General features: G+C 40.3%; 2 protein-coding genes across 3 annotated transcripts in view; both read right to left on the bottom strand.

Moving 5' to 3' along the window:
- Window positions 1-791: 791 nt before the first annotated feature.
- drd5a (dopamine receptor D5a) lies at window positions 792-5,500 on the bottom strand. 2 transcript variants are annotated; one of them, XM_058798168.1, is made up of 2 exons: window positions 4,015-5,500; window positions 792-1,657 (listed from the first exon to the last, which is right to left on the bottom strand). In XM_058798168.1, the coding sequence occupies exon 1, from the start codon at window positions 5,268-5,270 to the stop codon at window positions 4,092-4,094; it is 1,179 nt and encodes a 392-aa protein (XP_058654151.1). In that variant the 5' UTR covers window positions 5,271-5,500; the 3' UTR covers window positions 792-1,657; window positions 4,015-4,091. The 2 variants fall into 2 exon arrangements, with proteins under 2 accessions (XP_058654151.1, XP_058654152.1); XM_058798169.1 differs by having other exon boundaries at window positions 792-1,297.
- Window positions 5,501-10,223: 4,723 nt separating this feature from the next.
- Window positions 10,224-16,418, bottom strand: part of otop1 (otopetrin 1) — a 14,682-nt gene continuing 8,487 nt past the window's right edge. The window contains exons 5-7 of the mRNA XM_058798326.1: window positions 14,558-14,826; window positions 13,503-14,102; window positions 10,224-10,638 (exon numbers count right to left, since the gene is read on the bottom strand). Of these exons, the coding sequence (XP_058654309.1) occupies window positions 10,468-10,638; window positions 13,503-14,102; window positions 14,558-14,826 (1,040 nt within the window). The 3' untranslated portion in view covers window positions 10,224-10,467. The remainder of the gene's footprint in view (window positions 10,639-13,502; window positions 14,103-14,557; window positions 14,827-16,418) is intronic.

Genomic DNA, 16,418 nt, shown 5'->3' with positions numbered 1-16,418 from the left:
GACGCTCCGCTGGAACACTGTGTCACATCAGTGACTATCAGAACACATTTACTGGGGTATCAGGATTATTATAGTTAGCCTAAAACTGAAATTCAAATTAAAAACATTAAAAAATTGTTTTCTGAAAGAAACAAATAGGAGTGAGTTTTTGCTTAAAACAAGAACGATATCTTCAGTGGGGTCAGAAAAATAAACAATTCAAAGTGAAAACAAGATTTTTTTTTCTGACTGATTTGCTTTGTTTTAAGCAAAAACTCACTTATATATATATATATTTATTTATTTTTCTAGAAAATGAGAGAGTGCCTTACAGTGGTATTTTAGCATAATTAAAATATATTCTAGTTTTATTAAAACTTTGAATCTGTTTTTTTAATTTTCCTTTTTTATTTGAATTTTAGTTTTAGTAATTTTGTTGTGTTTTTGTAATATTTTGTAGGGTTTTTTTAGGTTTCATGTATATATGTCTATATAAGCTTTTATTATTTTATTATTTTTTATTTCCGTTTTAGTTATTGTAGTACATCAAATTAAACTAAAAAATGAAAGTAGCTGCAATAAAAAGGTTTTATATTATTTTTATATTTTATATTGTGGTTTAACAATATTCAGGTATTCGTGCTGGAAAACAAGACAGAAGTACTGCGGAAGAACATGATTGTCCACTAACACTGGAACAGATCATCTGACCGACTGACCGCATGTCGTTCTGTAATCAGAAATCACTTTACCATAACAACAACCAGACAGAGCTTCAGAGCCGTACATCAGACACAAAATATGGTCATTTAATGGTCATTTTATTAAAAAACATCTGTGCACATTCACGTGTGTGTGTGAGAGAGAGAAGAACAGCATCCACACACACACACACACACACACACACCCAGAGTCTCTGTTCAGTTTGCAGCTCCGGAGGTGTGTCAGTACGATGAATCTACAGGCTTGGCTTTTGTAAACAATAAACGTAACAGTAACGAAACACAATGAAGACATTCACCATCAAACAGCGCTGGACCTCCAGAATCATCAGAGCGTCCTTCATCCAGAATCACCACGACATCCACGACACGTCACAGCTCTATGAAGCGATAAATAAGTGCGTTAGAACAGAGTTGAGCTGGAGAGACCGGAGGAGTCCGGCTCCTGAGGAATATTGCACTCGGTGTAAGGCTGGCGGAGTAAGGCTTCGCTGCTGCACAATCTCTCCGGCAGCTGAGTCACGGACACGGAGGATGAGGAGGATGAGGAAGATGACTGCGTTCGGGTCCCAGTGCACCGTGCGTCAGATGACCGCCTGCGTTCAGAAACCACTGATCTTCAGAGCGCTCAGAGACATCAGAACACCAGAGATGTGAGATCTGTTATCGATATGCATCTCTGTCCTGTCTTCCTGCAGTACAAATATCTAAACTCTTTTTAATCCAGACTGAAGATATTAAGTCTTGCTTTTTGAAAAATCTATCAACGTTTTTGCTTAAAACAAGAACAAATTTCTGCAAACGGAATCAGAGAGTTTTTCTCATTTGAGTTCATTTGTTGGACTCCACTGGAAGATTTTGTTCTTGTTTAAAGCAAGAACTCACTTCATATTAATCTGTTTGTCATTTTGTTTCTCCAGTAAATATCTTGATTTATGGATGTTTAGATGTTTGTGCTGGAAAACAAGACAGAAACACTGAATATGAAAATCAGTGAGCAGAAATCAAGTTTGTAAAATTAATCACTCAACTTCATCCATGAACAAGTATTGATGCATATTTGTGATTATTTGGAGCTCAGATGTAGTTTATTGTTCACAGCATAATTCATTTGTTCATTTGTTTAGGCTATTTTCATGTTTCCATGACACTGGGTTCAAAACACATTTATTATTCTTGAATATTATCGGTTTGACTTCGGTCTGAATAATGACACTATTATCTACAAAACTACGTCCTAAGAGCCTTTTATCCAACGTTTGCATTAAGTTGTGAAAACACTATTATGGGAACTTTACTTCTGAATGTTCTGGAACAAGTAGAAACATTAAATAAACATCAAGCTAAAACATTTCAGAACGAAACCGTGTATAAATAATGAGAACATTATTAAAGTCCAGATAAATGTAACTAACGTAACTTTGAGAAAACACTGACAGCAGATCTGAGAGTTGTTTCATTATGAACTGATCTGGCAGCATTATGATCTGAATTATTCAGTAGAGCTTCTTTACAAGAAATTAGTTTCATAACTGATGAATTTTACAACATTAACATTATTATTTAGCAGTTTAAGCTGCTAGAATCAGTCTGTATTGTATAAACGGCTTCAGAGATGGTGACTTGACGTCTGCTCAGCTGTTTCTGCAGAGGACTCTTTTATTCTAACGTGGGTGTGTTTTAATATACTCCAGGATTAAACGAGGCGGCAGTGTCTGCACTTCATCAGTGTTTTTCTTTAGAAAAGCAAAATATTGTACTTTTTTTTTACTGCACTACGTTTCATATTAAATATCATTTAATACTTAATTACTTTAGAAATCTAGTAAAAGTAACTCAAAGTTTTATCTGAGTACAAGAAAATACTACATTTTTAATGTTCTTAAGTATTAAATGCTGTGCAGTAAGAAGTATGATGTTGTGAAGCAAAAGTTGTCCAAAGACATGCACTCTGATAAATGAATATTTCAAAAGAGATTTGGGAGGAGGGACTGAACGAATTCATACCTGCTCTATTAAGATAAGATTGCAGCTCATACAGTTTAAAGAGCTGCAGAGGTTACGCTACAGCTTCAGCTTCTTCATCATGTGACAGATGCACGCGTGCTCGTACTCTCGGGTCTTGCTGAGATTTCTGAGTTTTGGAAGAATATTTTTCGGTGCATCCAGTTTTCATAAATGGCTGCTGGCCTCGAGCTCGATTCGATTCGATTCTCTATAAAAAAATGGATCAAATCTGAGGCCCCTTCCTCACTTATCTTTTTAAGAATTGACATTTGTTTGGATACTTATGTAATAGATAAATTTGATATTTTATGATTTTACTCATAACATCTGATTAAGTTGGGTTTCTTTGTATTTTCTTTTGTGTGGTTAGTTTTACTTTTTGTCTGCAGTTTGTGGGATTTTGTTTTGTTTTGTGTCTTCAGAAAAACTGTTATAATAAAATATTTTTAAAAACACTGATAAAGTACAGATACGTTTTAAATGCACTTGAGTAAAGTAAAAAGACGTCACTAGTGTCCACCTCTGGTCACCGCAGTTAATGGGGCTTTAGGCTCTGAACAGCATCTCTGATAAAACAGCTGCTCGGCTGAGAATCAAGAATCAATTCCATATGTTTTTTGGGTTTTTAAAAAAAAATGTATTTGTCTTTGAATCATTCATTCAAGAGATTCATTCAAAAACACTGAATGAAACGAGTAAATCTAGAGTGAGTCACTGAATCGTTCCATTCAGAAATTGCATGAGATTTTGTTTAGTTGTCTAATATGCTTTTCTTCAGAATTGTGAGAGAACTACATCCTACATTTATAAAAAATATTAAGTCTCAATTTATCCAGAATCAGCTCTATTTTGCACACAAACTGTTCTCCTGATTTTATGCAGCCGGCTGATTTTTGTTCAAGGTATTCAGCAGCAATTAAATGCTTTGCAAAAAGAGACAAGAATAAATAAGTTTGGTCTCTAAATGTTTGAGTTCATTTTTGTAACCACTTCGAATCGAAACAATCAATAAGAATCTTCATTGATAAAGTTGAATCATACCCAGCCCTACCCTGATAGCACCTGCATCTCAGAGACGTCTATCTGATGTCTGCATTTACATCTGCAATACATCTCATGCACGTCTCCTATCAGACGTCCAACAGACGCTTATTAGATGTCTTTAAGATGTTTATGATTTAGGAAGTATGTAAAACGGACGTCTGTCAGATGTTTGTACACAGCAGATGTTTTCCAGATCAAGCGATCTTTAACAGACGTCTTGCAGACGTATATGTGCTATCAGGGGAACAATAACGGGACTCACCGGATCAAACGGCAGCGCGGTCATGTGACAACAACAGCGCGAGAGACCTACAGCCAACTTTTCGTTAACGCTCGCGCTCAGCGGATGCCGTTCGGCGTGAACGCGCCGTCCAGGTCGTCCTCCTCCTCCTCCTCGTCGTCGTCGTCGTCGCTGACCCGCGACAGCTGCGCGATCCGGTCGAACGTCTCGTCCACCACGTTCGGGATGATGTTGACGCACGCGCTCGCCGCGTCCCGGTTGTAGGACACGAGCTCGTTGCTGACGTTCGCCGTCTCCACCGGAGTCCGGCAGCGGCCGCGGCAGCGCAGCAGGCTGGAGAAGCCCCTGCGGAACTCGGCGTTGAAGGCGTAGATGACGGGGTTGAGCGACGAGTTGCTCCAGCCGAACCACACGAACACGTCGAAGGTGGTGTCGCTGACGCACGGCTCGCGGCGGCAGAACGGAACCACGCAGTTGAGCACGAAGAACGGCAGCCAGCAGCACACGAACACGCCCATGATCACGGACAGAGTCTTCAGGACTTTGGTCTCGCGCTGGAACGAGGTCTTGAGGCTCCGGTGGAGGCTCCGGTCGGAACGGCGGCTCTGCGCGTGCTCCGCCGCGCGCTCCAGCGACGCGATCCTTCGGATCTGGACCTGCGCGATCCGGTAGATGCGCGTGTAGGTGACGATCATGATGGCCACGGGAATGTAGAAGCTGATGAGGGACGAGGAGATGGCGTACTCGCGGCTCAGGCTCGAGTCGCAGCTGTCCGCCTCGGACGCGTTGGGCTCCGCGGCGCCCGCGTCGGCTTTGTGCCAGTCCAGCTGCACCGGGATGAACGAGATGAGCACGGACAGCGTCCAAGCCGCGCCGATCATCACGAAGGCGACGCGCGGCGTCATCTTGCGCTCGTAGCGAAACGGGCTGCTGATGGCCCAGTAGCGGTCCACGCTGATGACGCACAGGTTCAGGATGGACGCGGTGGAGCACATGATGTCAAACGCCACCCAGATGTCGCAGAACGCGCCGAACGGCCAGAAGCCGGCCACCTCCGCCGCCGCCTTCCACGGCATCACGAGCACGGCCACCAGCAGGTCCGACACGGCCAGCGACGCGATGAAGACGTGCGTGACTTTGGCGCGCAGGTGGCGGAAGCGCAGCACGGCGGCACACACCAGAGCGTTTCCGAGCAGCGTCCAGAGGATCAGCGCGCACAGCAGGCAGCCGGTCAGCGCGCGCGCCAGCGTGTCCCGCGGCTCGGTTCGGTTGCGCATGCTGGGGCCCGGCGCACTCACGGGGCGCCATCGGGTGCGTGCGCTCGCGCCGGCTCCGGTACCGAGGCGCGTCGCATGACCGAGGAGCGAATCCGACACCGAGCGAATCCGGTGCACTCCAGACGATCCGGTGTTTGCGCGCGGCGGCTGTCTGAACTCTCTGAGCGCGAGGGAACTGTGCGTGGCTATTTTGAGCGAGAGAGAGCGAGCGAGCGAGAGAGAGAGAGAGAGAGAGAGAGACAGAGAGAGAGAGAGAGAGAGAGATTCATTCTGGATATGCACTGAATGAATAAAAGAACCCTGCCTCATATTTACATGATTGTCACGCTTCTAATCGTACAACTCAATAATTACATTAGCTTTTGCATGGTTTGTATTTCATAATTTCAAGTTCAATTGTTCAGGTTATAATATAACGCGGGCAGACGAGGTGTGCGTGCAGCTCATTCACAATCAGTTTAAATAGAGATTGTTAATGGGTCTTTTTTTGGTAACTTTATTTAAAGGTGTCCTTGTTAGACGTTTCATGTACTTACTATTATAATAACAATAAACTATGCATAATTACAGGTAAATATATTAATTAATATTACTCAGTACTTAAATGTATAATTACATTGTAAAAAGGACACCTTAAAATAAAGTGAAACCTTTTTTTAACCGAACAGATTTATTTCAAATGAATAAACAGCGGGTCGTGACAACATGCCCCGTTAACGCGTTCCGGTGTAAATGCTCTGCAAAAAAGGATTTTCTTCCTTTGTATTTTTTTCTTGTCTTCTAGTATAAATATCATAGGATGCGTTTACTTCACAATTAATTAAGATATTAAGTCTTGTTTTCTGAAAGAAAAAAACCCTCAAAATATTAGTTTTTGCTTAAAACAAGTAAAAATATCTGCGAATGGGGTATGAAAAATCATCTTGTTTAGCCTCTGAATTAAGATTATTTTTCTTACCCCATTCTCAGATATTTTTACTTGTTTTGAAGCAAAAACGAACCAAATTTGGATATATTTTTTCAAAAAAACTAAACAAAACATCTTGTCAAGTAAATGCATCCTGATATAAGAATTTGTAGATATTTATACTAGAAAACAAGACAAAAAATACTGAGGAGGAAAATTATTTTTTGCGGTGTGTCTGTGAGCAGATGTCAACAACACTTCATAATGATAATGATGATCTATGATTGCATTTATTGTTTGCAGCACGCACAGAATATTGTTTATTTTTATTTTTCAATGAAGGACACGCACAAAAATGAACATCTGAAACGACACAAATAAGAGAGATTGAGGAGGTTTGGTATGAAAAGAGTCCAGGTTTTCCTCAGATAGCGACGGCTCTCTCATAGCAGAGCTCAGTTCAGGATTTCCCTTGAAGATTGATTCACACACACACACACACACACACACACACACACACACAATGAAAGCAGGCCGAGAGGATAAATGCGTCTGTAGCGCCACCTTCAGTAAACAGAGGATCAGCAGAATCAGTCGCTCAGAGCCTCAGCTGCTGCTGAACATCACAAACACACGAGAGAAGCCTCCCACAGCTGCTCCGGCCGCAGGGGATTGTGGGACACCTCGAGCTGTCAGACATCTGGCCTCATCAGGAGCACATCTGTGTTTGGAGGATCCAGAGATCGAGACATCAGCGAATCCTCCATCACTTCATCGATCACATATCCACTCGGCCCATCGCTTTACCCGAAGATAATCATTCCCTCAAACACCTGCAGAGCGAGCTTCTCCAGTACACACATCTGAGCATTCACAAATCACACACTGTTTCTGTTTAATACTGTAAAGCTGCTTTCACGCAGTCTGCATCCTAAAAAGTGCTCCATAAATAACAGTGACTTGACTTGATATTTAAAAAAAAGAAGAAATCAAAATGAGGAGTTTGCTTAAAACAAAACAAAATATATCAGAAAAATAATCCTGTTTTCCCTTTGAATTAAGTTGATTTTTCGGACGCCACTGGTAGATTTCTTTTTTTCTTGTTTTAAGCATAAACTCAGGTTTTTTGGATGTACATCTGGATGACTTTTTCAGAAAACAAAAGAGTTAGTATCATAAGTCAATTTGATATTTGAGCAAATCTGTCTTGATTTAAGAATATTTAGGTATTTGTACTGGAAAAACGAGGCAGAAATATTGCAGTAAAAACCTGTTTGACTGCATCTTCTGGAACACAGCAGTGTTTTCTGTACATTTCCAGCAAACCTCTGAATAATGAAAACAGCTGCATGTATAGAGAAGTCGCTGACGCTTCGAGGACACACCGTCTGAATACATGTTTATATCACAGCTTCAGCTTCAGAGATGAGAGCCATGAAGATCACCATCACTCCTGCGCTTCTACTTCCACAATAAACCTGCCTTTATGTGTTACAGATATTGTTGGATCCTTGACAAATTACTTTTGCTCCTCTGTTGTAATGCATAAATGTAAAAGTTCAAACAAAAAGCAGAACTCAAACTGCAAAACATGACATTTTGTTTGTCTTGTTATCCAGCACAGATATCTAAGCATCCTTAAATCAACACCCCTCAAAACCAAAATGACTTATTTAAGTCTGATTTTCTGAAAAATGTATCAGACATTTATTGTTTTTGTTTAGTTTGTAACTGAGACTCACCAGACAGAATTTCATTGTATTCTGTACAGTGACAATAAAAGTAAATTGGAATTGGAAAATGAAGTAAATTTAGGCTTCAAACATGAAAAATATCTGTCATTGGAGTCAAAAAATAAATAAACTTAATTCAAAGGGAAACAAGATTATTTTTCTGAGCCAACTGGCTGATATTTTCTTCTCGTTTTAATCATAAACTCACTTCATTTTGATACATTTCTCAGAAAAAGCAAGATTTTATATTTTCAAGTTATTTTGCTTTTCATGTTAAAGCATCTTGATTTAAGGATGTTAAGATCTTTGTGCTGGAAAACAAGACAGAAACACAAAGTAAGAACATTATTTGAAGTCAATGTTGATTTCATGTTTCAAAGAAACTCTAAAGCCACTGGACTGCTTGCATCAGAGAAGAGTTTTATTTATCTGAAGTTAACATACATGTGGTCATTTGGGGGGAAAGTGCAAAACAAAAACGAGGTTTGCACCACAGGTCTCATCGTTTCATTGTGTGTTTGGAGGAAGAGGAGATAAAAAAGAGAAGAAAGGCTGATGATAATGTCATTTACTACTAAACATCTGCTGAAGATCAACAGAAACATGTACATGTGAATGAAAGGAGCGTATCACAGCACCAGAAGCGTTTCCACAGCAGCGCTGCCACAGAAATATATCCTAAATAAAGTCCTGTGTGTTTGAGATGCTGATGCTGTCCAGACGTGAACATCTGCACTTCAGACCCAAACAAACAATCCGTGTCCCGCCGAAGCATTCGAGCCAGAATCCCAGCTGAGCTTCCCATTACATCCATAAAACCTCATCTCTCTCCAGCGTCGGAGCGCTTCAAGACCTTCTTTGAGAACCATTGCTCACAGAAATGAGGAAACCTTCACAAAACGTCCTTCAGAAACACGTTCGTGTGAGAACCAAGAGGAACGCAGAACGTTACAAAAAAATATAACATGTTTCAAAACGTATATGCAACAGATAATGTGCTATAAATGCGTGTCTGATCTGAAGATCATCATGAAATATGACTGGAGATCCGTCTCAGGAGGTCTGTGATGTGATTCATGTCTCTGTTCAGTTGTTTTACAGTGTTTTTCAGCTGCTTACACACTAAATCTTTCCTTGTCACACAGTTTCTGAAAGCTGTCACTCAAACAGCAGAAGCACACACCAAATCTGCAAAACCAGACACTGATTCTCAGACTTTGACTAAATTTTCAATTTCATAAAACACTTTTTGCAAAACACAACACTAAGTTGTGTAACACACACATCTAACAGGAATTAATATTATGGCAAAGGTGTTTGCAAATGTTTGCTTTTGAGATGTGTTTGTGATATTTTGAATGCAGCGCTTCATTTTGCGAGAGATGCGAGGCATTTTACATTTTGTGTGCAATTCTTGGATTTGTGTGTAAAGTTTTGAAAATGTGTGCAAGCAGCTGAAGTCTCACTGAGTGATTTCACGGTGCTTTAGAAGCCGTTATAACGAACACATCTGAGAAAAGTCGCTGGGTTTGTCCGAGTTTGTGAGATTCGTGACATCAGCAGGTCTTCATGCAAGAGTTGAAGCCAGACTTGAGGTTTACAGCTGGAAGAACCCTCAATTAACATACCTGTGGTTTTATGATCGGTTATGCTTCTGATCACACTGCAAACACTGAGGTTCTTCCTCAGTACAGTTCCTGTACAAATATCTAAATCAAGAAACATTTACTGGAGAAGCACGATGACTGAAGATATCAAGTCTTGTTTTCTGAAAAAGTGATCAAAATCAAGTGAGTTAATGATTAAATCAAGAACAAATGTCTGCTCATGAAGTCAGAAAAATAAACGTAATTCAAAGGGGAATAATAATACGATTATTGTTCTGACTACAGTGGCAGAAGAAACATACAAATGTCAGAATTCAAGACTTAATATCTTGACTAATTTCCCTTTCCAAGTAAATGCATCTTGATTTGAGAATGTTTAGATATTTGTACTGAAAAACAAAACAAAAATACAGTTAGAATGTCGACATTGATTTGATCAGACTCAAATCACCACTAGTTTGGTGGTTTTACTCCATTCCTCCTTCATTTAAATGAGCATTTGCATAGTTAAACGACTAAAAACTACAATATGCACCATATGTTTGTTCAATGGCCTGCAAGATTCAAGGATTTTCCAATCAGACGTACTAAAAACATTCAGGATTTAAACCCACTTGAGAACTTGATATAAGAGAACATCATCCTTGATCAAGTGAAGACGTGTGTGTGTGTGTGTGTGTGTGTGTGTGTGTGTGTGTGTGTGCGTGTGCGTGTGTGAGTGTGTGTGTGTGTGTGTGTGTGTGTGTGTAAACATTACTGAGGAGAGTGTAAAGAATCTTCAGGCCTGAGAACTTCTAGTCTGTCAAGTTATAGAGAGCGTCTTTAAGGGCCGATCGAGTCCATGAGAACCGGATCCGATCACAGTGGTTCTGAACGCATGAACTTCCTCAGACCAGTGTTTGTGTGTCTGTCAGTGTTTGTGAGCACCAGATAGAGTACTCCACACACCCTCAAACCTTCCGGAAGACCTCGAAGAGCGACGCCACCGAGTGCATGCGGTAGAAGAGGTTCATGGGAATGGCCACGTTCAGCACCGTGGTCCAAACGCTGTAGCCGAACGTCTCCTGCTCCAGACCGTTGTCATACTGCGGCCGGCAGCCGAAGGCCGGGAGAATCCACAGCTGGACGCAGAGAGAACAACAAAACATTGTTTGTTTGGAGCCTGACAATCGTGGTCACTATCAAATGATGCTTTATGGACAAGAAAGTAATTTTCTTCCAAAAATGAGCCTTTGGGAAAAACAATCAGCCTTCAGCTTTAAGAGTCTGAGTAAACTGGGTGTAATGCTGCACGGAAATTATGCTCCAGGTAGGGCTGGGAGATTTTTCAGATTTTATCGATTAATTCGAATTTAATGTTTTGCCACGATTAAATTTTTTAGAAATCGAGGAATCGCGATTTTGAATAGAAATATTACCAAATGTTAGAATTAGACTCTTTGACAATATGCCGGTGATAACAGTAAAGAGAAAAGAGCGATCCAACCACACGTGATTAACCGCTCACGAGTGACACACTCATATCACACAGAAATAGCTTGTGTTGATAAAGATGCAACGCAACAGTGGAAGAGGAAAAACATGCAAGAAGATGGGAGTGAACTTCTTTTAACTTGAGCGCTGTGTTTATAGAATTCTGTTTCATAAGAGACGCGAGCGCAACAGTCAAACACGTCCATGTTTACACAGAAAAACAATGTAAAGCAGCATAATCGAATAAAAAACCTGTAAAGAACCACTGCTGTATGTCTGATATTTCATGTTTGCATCCTGAAAGCTGCTGTTGTTTTTACAGAACATTTATAGTTAATAATAGTCTACTGCTGTTATACATTCAGTCATTTTGAATTTGAATTACCTTGACTTTTGAGATTTTTTTAAAAGCATTTTCCTCATATTATTTCTGAACATATAAAATCTATAAGGCAAGATATAGTTGTAGTTCATGCATCTTTTCTGCAAAGATATGTAACAAGTGATTAGTTTAACATTTACATCATGTTGACAGCTTCATGTGTGCTGCACTTAGAATTGAATTTTCTTTAACTAGAGGGTTAATAAAGAAAAAGTTACTTGAATCATGTGGTAGTTACATTTTCAAGTTGACTAGTTAAAAATCGTAAAAAATCGAGAATCTGTCAAATGAAAATCGAGATTTTCCATTTTTGCCATATCGCCCAGCCCTAGATCCAGGTCATGGTTTGGTTTGTTTTTGGTACACCAGCAGGAAAAACAAAACATATGTTTTTATTATTATTATTATTATTAAAATATATTACATTTAAACTGCTCAACAAAGAAATTTTGCCAACACTGCTGCAATCCACTGCAACACACTCTTTGTACCTCAGTTTATGGCACTGATGTAAATAGGGAAGACATGTGAAGTGCTTCCACTTTTAGATGGAAAGTATCTGAGCAGAAATGTATGTTTCAGTCAGAATTACTGCACTCCCATTATATTGCGCTCTATCTGTCAGATGCATGTGCTGCTGTTCATTCAGTGAAGTACAGGTGCTGCTCAATACTCAAACTGATGTTTCCTCATTTCCTCACTCCTCTGTCCTTCAGGCCATGACCAAATCAAAGTTAGCCATCTTGAGGGACATCTCAACTCTCTAATTGCACTGTGAGGAGTGAGGAGTGAGGAGTGAGTGAGCGAGGATACACAGGTGTATCTTATGCACAAGTCTTTCTTGCCGAAAAACCTGATGCACGTTTAAATTCTCCTCAACCTTCACAACCATTTTAATTTAGATTTTACTTTTGCAGTTTAAATAAACCATACATTTTACATACTGTATTTCAATAGTGCATCTCACTTTAATAATATTTATTATGACTGTCTCAACCAAACTTCACCATAAAGGCAGATCCCCAGAGCATAGCTGATGACACTCGAGTGATCAAGAATATCCCAATGTAAAATAGTTTTTCTTCGATTCCTCCATCCTCATTTTCTTTCCTTGCGTCCTTCTCTCCTAATGCATCCTAATGTGGTGGAGCGGAGACGCGAGGAGAGGTAACAAGGAGAGAATGAAGAGAGGAAGTGAGGAGTGGAAACAATGAGGGGACAAGAAGAAAAGAACTGTGGAAATGAGAGGAAACGAGGAAATGAGGATGAAATGAGGAAAGGAAGTGATGAGAGGACATGAAGAAAAGAAACGTGGAAATGAGGAAAGGAAACAAGGAAATGATGAGAGGAAACGAGGAAATGAGGATGAAACGAGGAAAGGAAACAAGGAAATGGGGATGAAATGAAGAAAGGAAACAAAGAAATGAGGATGAAATGAGGAGAGGAAACAAAAAGAGGAGGTGAGGAGTGGAAATGAGTAGAAGAAGTGAGGAGAGGAAACAAGGAAATAAGGATGAAATGAGGAGAGGAAAAGGGAAATGAGGATGAAATTAGGAAAGGAAACAAGGAAATGATGAGAGGAAATGAGGAAATGAGGATCAAATGAGGAGAGGAAATAAAAAGAGGAAGTGAGGAGAGGATACGAGGAAATGAGGATGTAATGAGGAGAAGAAGTGAGGAGAGGAAGTGAGGAGAGAAAGTGAAGAGAGGAAATGAGGAGGAAATGAGAGGAAACGAGGATTTGATCTTAGAGTCTGTACATACTAAAATCCCCGCCAACATTTAGATTTATAAAAATGGTCTTTGAATCCTGCTTATGAAGATCTATATGGACTTTTCAGTCCTGTTTCAGTATGATTGTCTTACTCTGCTGTTATGGGCTTTTTCTCTATTCCCACACACATGGAACTATTCTCACATTCTCACAACAATTATAAAACTAGATAGTGCTAGATTATGAGTTTTGTGATGGAGGGCCTTAGAGCTCCTTTATGAAAACAGACAGCTTATGATTACTACTAGTGTGTATCCGTATTTTAGGTATGGGGGTGGCGTATGTTGAGTTTTGGTATTTGGATAGGGTCACTGGGCTTGTCACACACACACACACACACACACATCGCTTCTCACCGAGATGTTGCACATGAAGAGGAAGATGGTGATGTTCTTCAGGATTTGCCTCTTCCTCCCGGGTGTCACATTGAGCCGGTTTCCCACAGGAAGTGTGACGTCAGTCTGCTTCCTGCTGAACGCCGCTCTGTTCTCGGGCGTCTCTCCCTCCAGAGTCGTGCAGTGCTTCTCCTGCGTCTCGTAGCCGCGGTTCACGATGCCGTCGTACGGTGGCGTGACGCAGAACACCTCGGTTGCGAGCGCGTCATCCGGATCCCTGCGGCGGCGGTACAGCGACTCCACGATGAACAGGTTCTGCACGCACTTCTCCAGCACCAGCAGCAGCGAGTACGCCAGGCAGGTCCAGCGGAAACCAGGAGAGCCGCGTCCCGCCGCAGCCACCGCCACCACGCTGCACCACGACATCAGCCACGAGCCCAGCGACGAGCCCAGCAGCAGCTCCGCGTCCAGCGCACGCGCCGGGTTCGAACCCGTGTCCATGGGCCAGGCCTCCAGACGGTACACCAGCAGCCCGGCTCCGCTCGCGACGCACATGCAGCTCAGCATCACCACGCCGTAGCAGTAGAACATGGAGACGGCGGCCTGCGGAGACTTCTCCACCTGCATCAGGTACACCACCAGATTTTTTTAATGAAAACAGACTATTAATGATTACTGCTAGTGAAATTGTGTATAATGCATAATGGTGCATTATTAGCTATAAGAATGTTATAAGATAAGTTATAAGATATGTTGAGTTTTGGTATTTGGATTAGGCCATTTTGGGCTATTTTTAATCGCCGTTTGAGCTGCTTTTGTTAGAAAGATCTGGCAACACTCTATTTCAGACCACATTCCATCAGCATTTAGTGGCTTTAACATTACCAGCAGAAACCCACAGGGACCATTAGAGTCTCCATTAAACCAGTACAATTCCCTTTATAACCATTAAACCCGGTTTACAAATGAGGATGTCCCCAAAGGGAAGATTTTGAAGATTTTGTCAGGTTTAGCTCACTTTTGGGTACAAATTTGTCCCCAAAATATAGTTTGTACGCACGCACACACACACACACCTGGATCAGGTACACCACCAGCACGGTGACGGAGCTGGCCAGCGCCAGCAGACCCAGCATGGGGCCGAGCAGCAGACCCGGGCTCCGTGTGCTGGGACGCTTGCGGTTGCTGTGGAGGTCCAGCGTGCGGCCGATGTTCTTCCACATCACTAACAGCATGGCCGAGACGAAGATGTGGTACTCGATGTTGAAGGGGTACAGGTAGTAGAGGCTGGTGGAGAACATAGAGCAGACGCTGGTGGTGCAGTTACAGTGCGGCTCCGCTTCCACTGCGCACACACACACACACACACACACACACACACAGAGACAGAGAGATGATCAGCTGACATATGCTCCGATTCACGCAATGGGATTCATTGAAAACAACGGGAACACATATGTGATCCTGGACAACAAAACCAGTCATAAGGGTAAGTGATTTATACATCAAATAATCTTTCCATTGATGTATGGTTTGTTAGGATCGGACAATATTTGCTGAGATACAACTATTTGAAAATCTGGAATCTGAGGGTGCAAAAAAAATCTAAATATTGAGAAAATCTCCTTTAAAGTTGTTCAAATGAAGTTCTTAGCAATGCATATTACTAATCAGAAATGAAGTTTTGATATATTTACGGTAGGAAATTTATATCTTCATGGAACCTGATCTCTATTTAATATCCTAATGATTTTTGGCATAAAAGAAAAATGTATAATTTTGACCCATACAATGTATTGTTGGCTATTGCTGCAAATATACCTGTGCTGCTTATGACTGCTTTTGAGCTGCAGGGACACATATAGAAAACTCAGTAACACTCTACAATAAGATTCCACTAAACAGCAGTTAACATAACCCAGGGTTATTATAGTTAATAAAAACCATAGGAAAAATGTGTGATCTTGAAATAAAAGTTAATTGAAATGAAATAGAATCTGTATTTTAAAAAAAGCTTAAACTTACTTTATTTCAGCTAATTGCCCAAAAACCACTGCTTATTTTCATTTAAATTGGGTAACACTTCAGTATAGGGACCAGTTCACACTATTAACTAGTTGTTTATTAGCATGCCTATTAATAACACATTGGCTGTTTATTAGTACTTATAAAGCACATATTCTCAATCAGAAGAGCATGACCATATTCTACATCCCTAATCCTACTCTACTCCTAAACTTAACAACCACCTTACTCACTAACTATTAATAAGGAGCAAATTAATAGTGCATCAAGGCAAAAGTCGTAGTTAATGGTTTGTTAATAGTGAGAACTGGACCTTAAAATAAAGTGTGACATTAAGTTGAATGTGAAGTTTTAAAATAATTACAACTAAAACTGAAATAAAAAATTCATATAAACTATATTGATATATAAATAAATATAAATATACATTTAATGTATAGACAGATAGATAGAAGTGTTTTTTTTAAGTAACTAATAAAAACACATTACTAAATTTGTAAAATATAAAACTAAAAACTAACAATGAAAAATAATTCTAAAGCATTTATTAATCTTAGTAATTTTAACATTTACTAATACATTATTAAAATCAAAAGATGATATTATTTAATGGACCTGAGAAATATGAATTAACAGTTGTGTTTTTATTAAAACAAAGATTAATAAATAATGTAAATGAATATCACATGTATTACTCATTGTTTAGTAATGTTAGTCAATGCATTAACCTACGTTAACTAATGGGACTTTATCATGAAGTATGATCTGAAATCTTCGCTAGATTCAGAATGGTAATACTTGTGGAAACACATCATCACGGAGTCCACTGGAGTTTGAAATAGAATTGAAAGAAATTAAACACAACAGAACACAGTCATTATTCCTACACGAGGGACAAAACAAACACACAAA

The sequence above is a fragment of the Onychostoma macrolepis genome, chromosome 14, assembly GCF_012432095.1.
Source record: "Onychostoma macrolepis isolate SWU-2019 chromosome 14, ASM1243209v1, whole genome shotgun sequence".
Taxonomy (NCBI): domain Eukaryota; kingdom Metazoa; phylum Chordata; class Actinopteri; order Cypriniformes; family Cyprinidae; genus Onychostoma; species Onychostoma macrolepis.
The sequence above is the reverse complement of the archived record's forward strand: the minus strand, read 5'-3'. Positions and strand labels throughout refer to the sequence as shown.

What these genes read in the sequence shown, in the direction of transcription:
- drd5a (XM_058798168.1), bottom strand. Translation starts at nt 5,270, where the DNA reads ATGCGCAACCGAACCGAGCCGCGGGACACGCTGGCGCGCGCGCTGACC.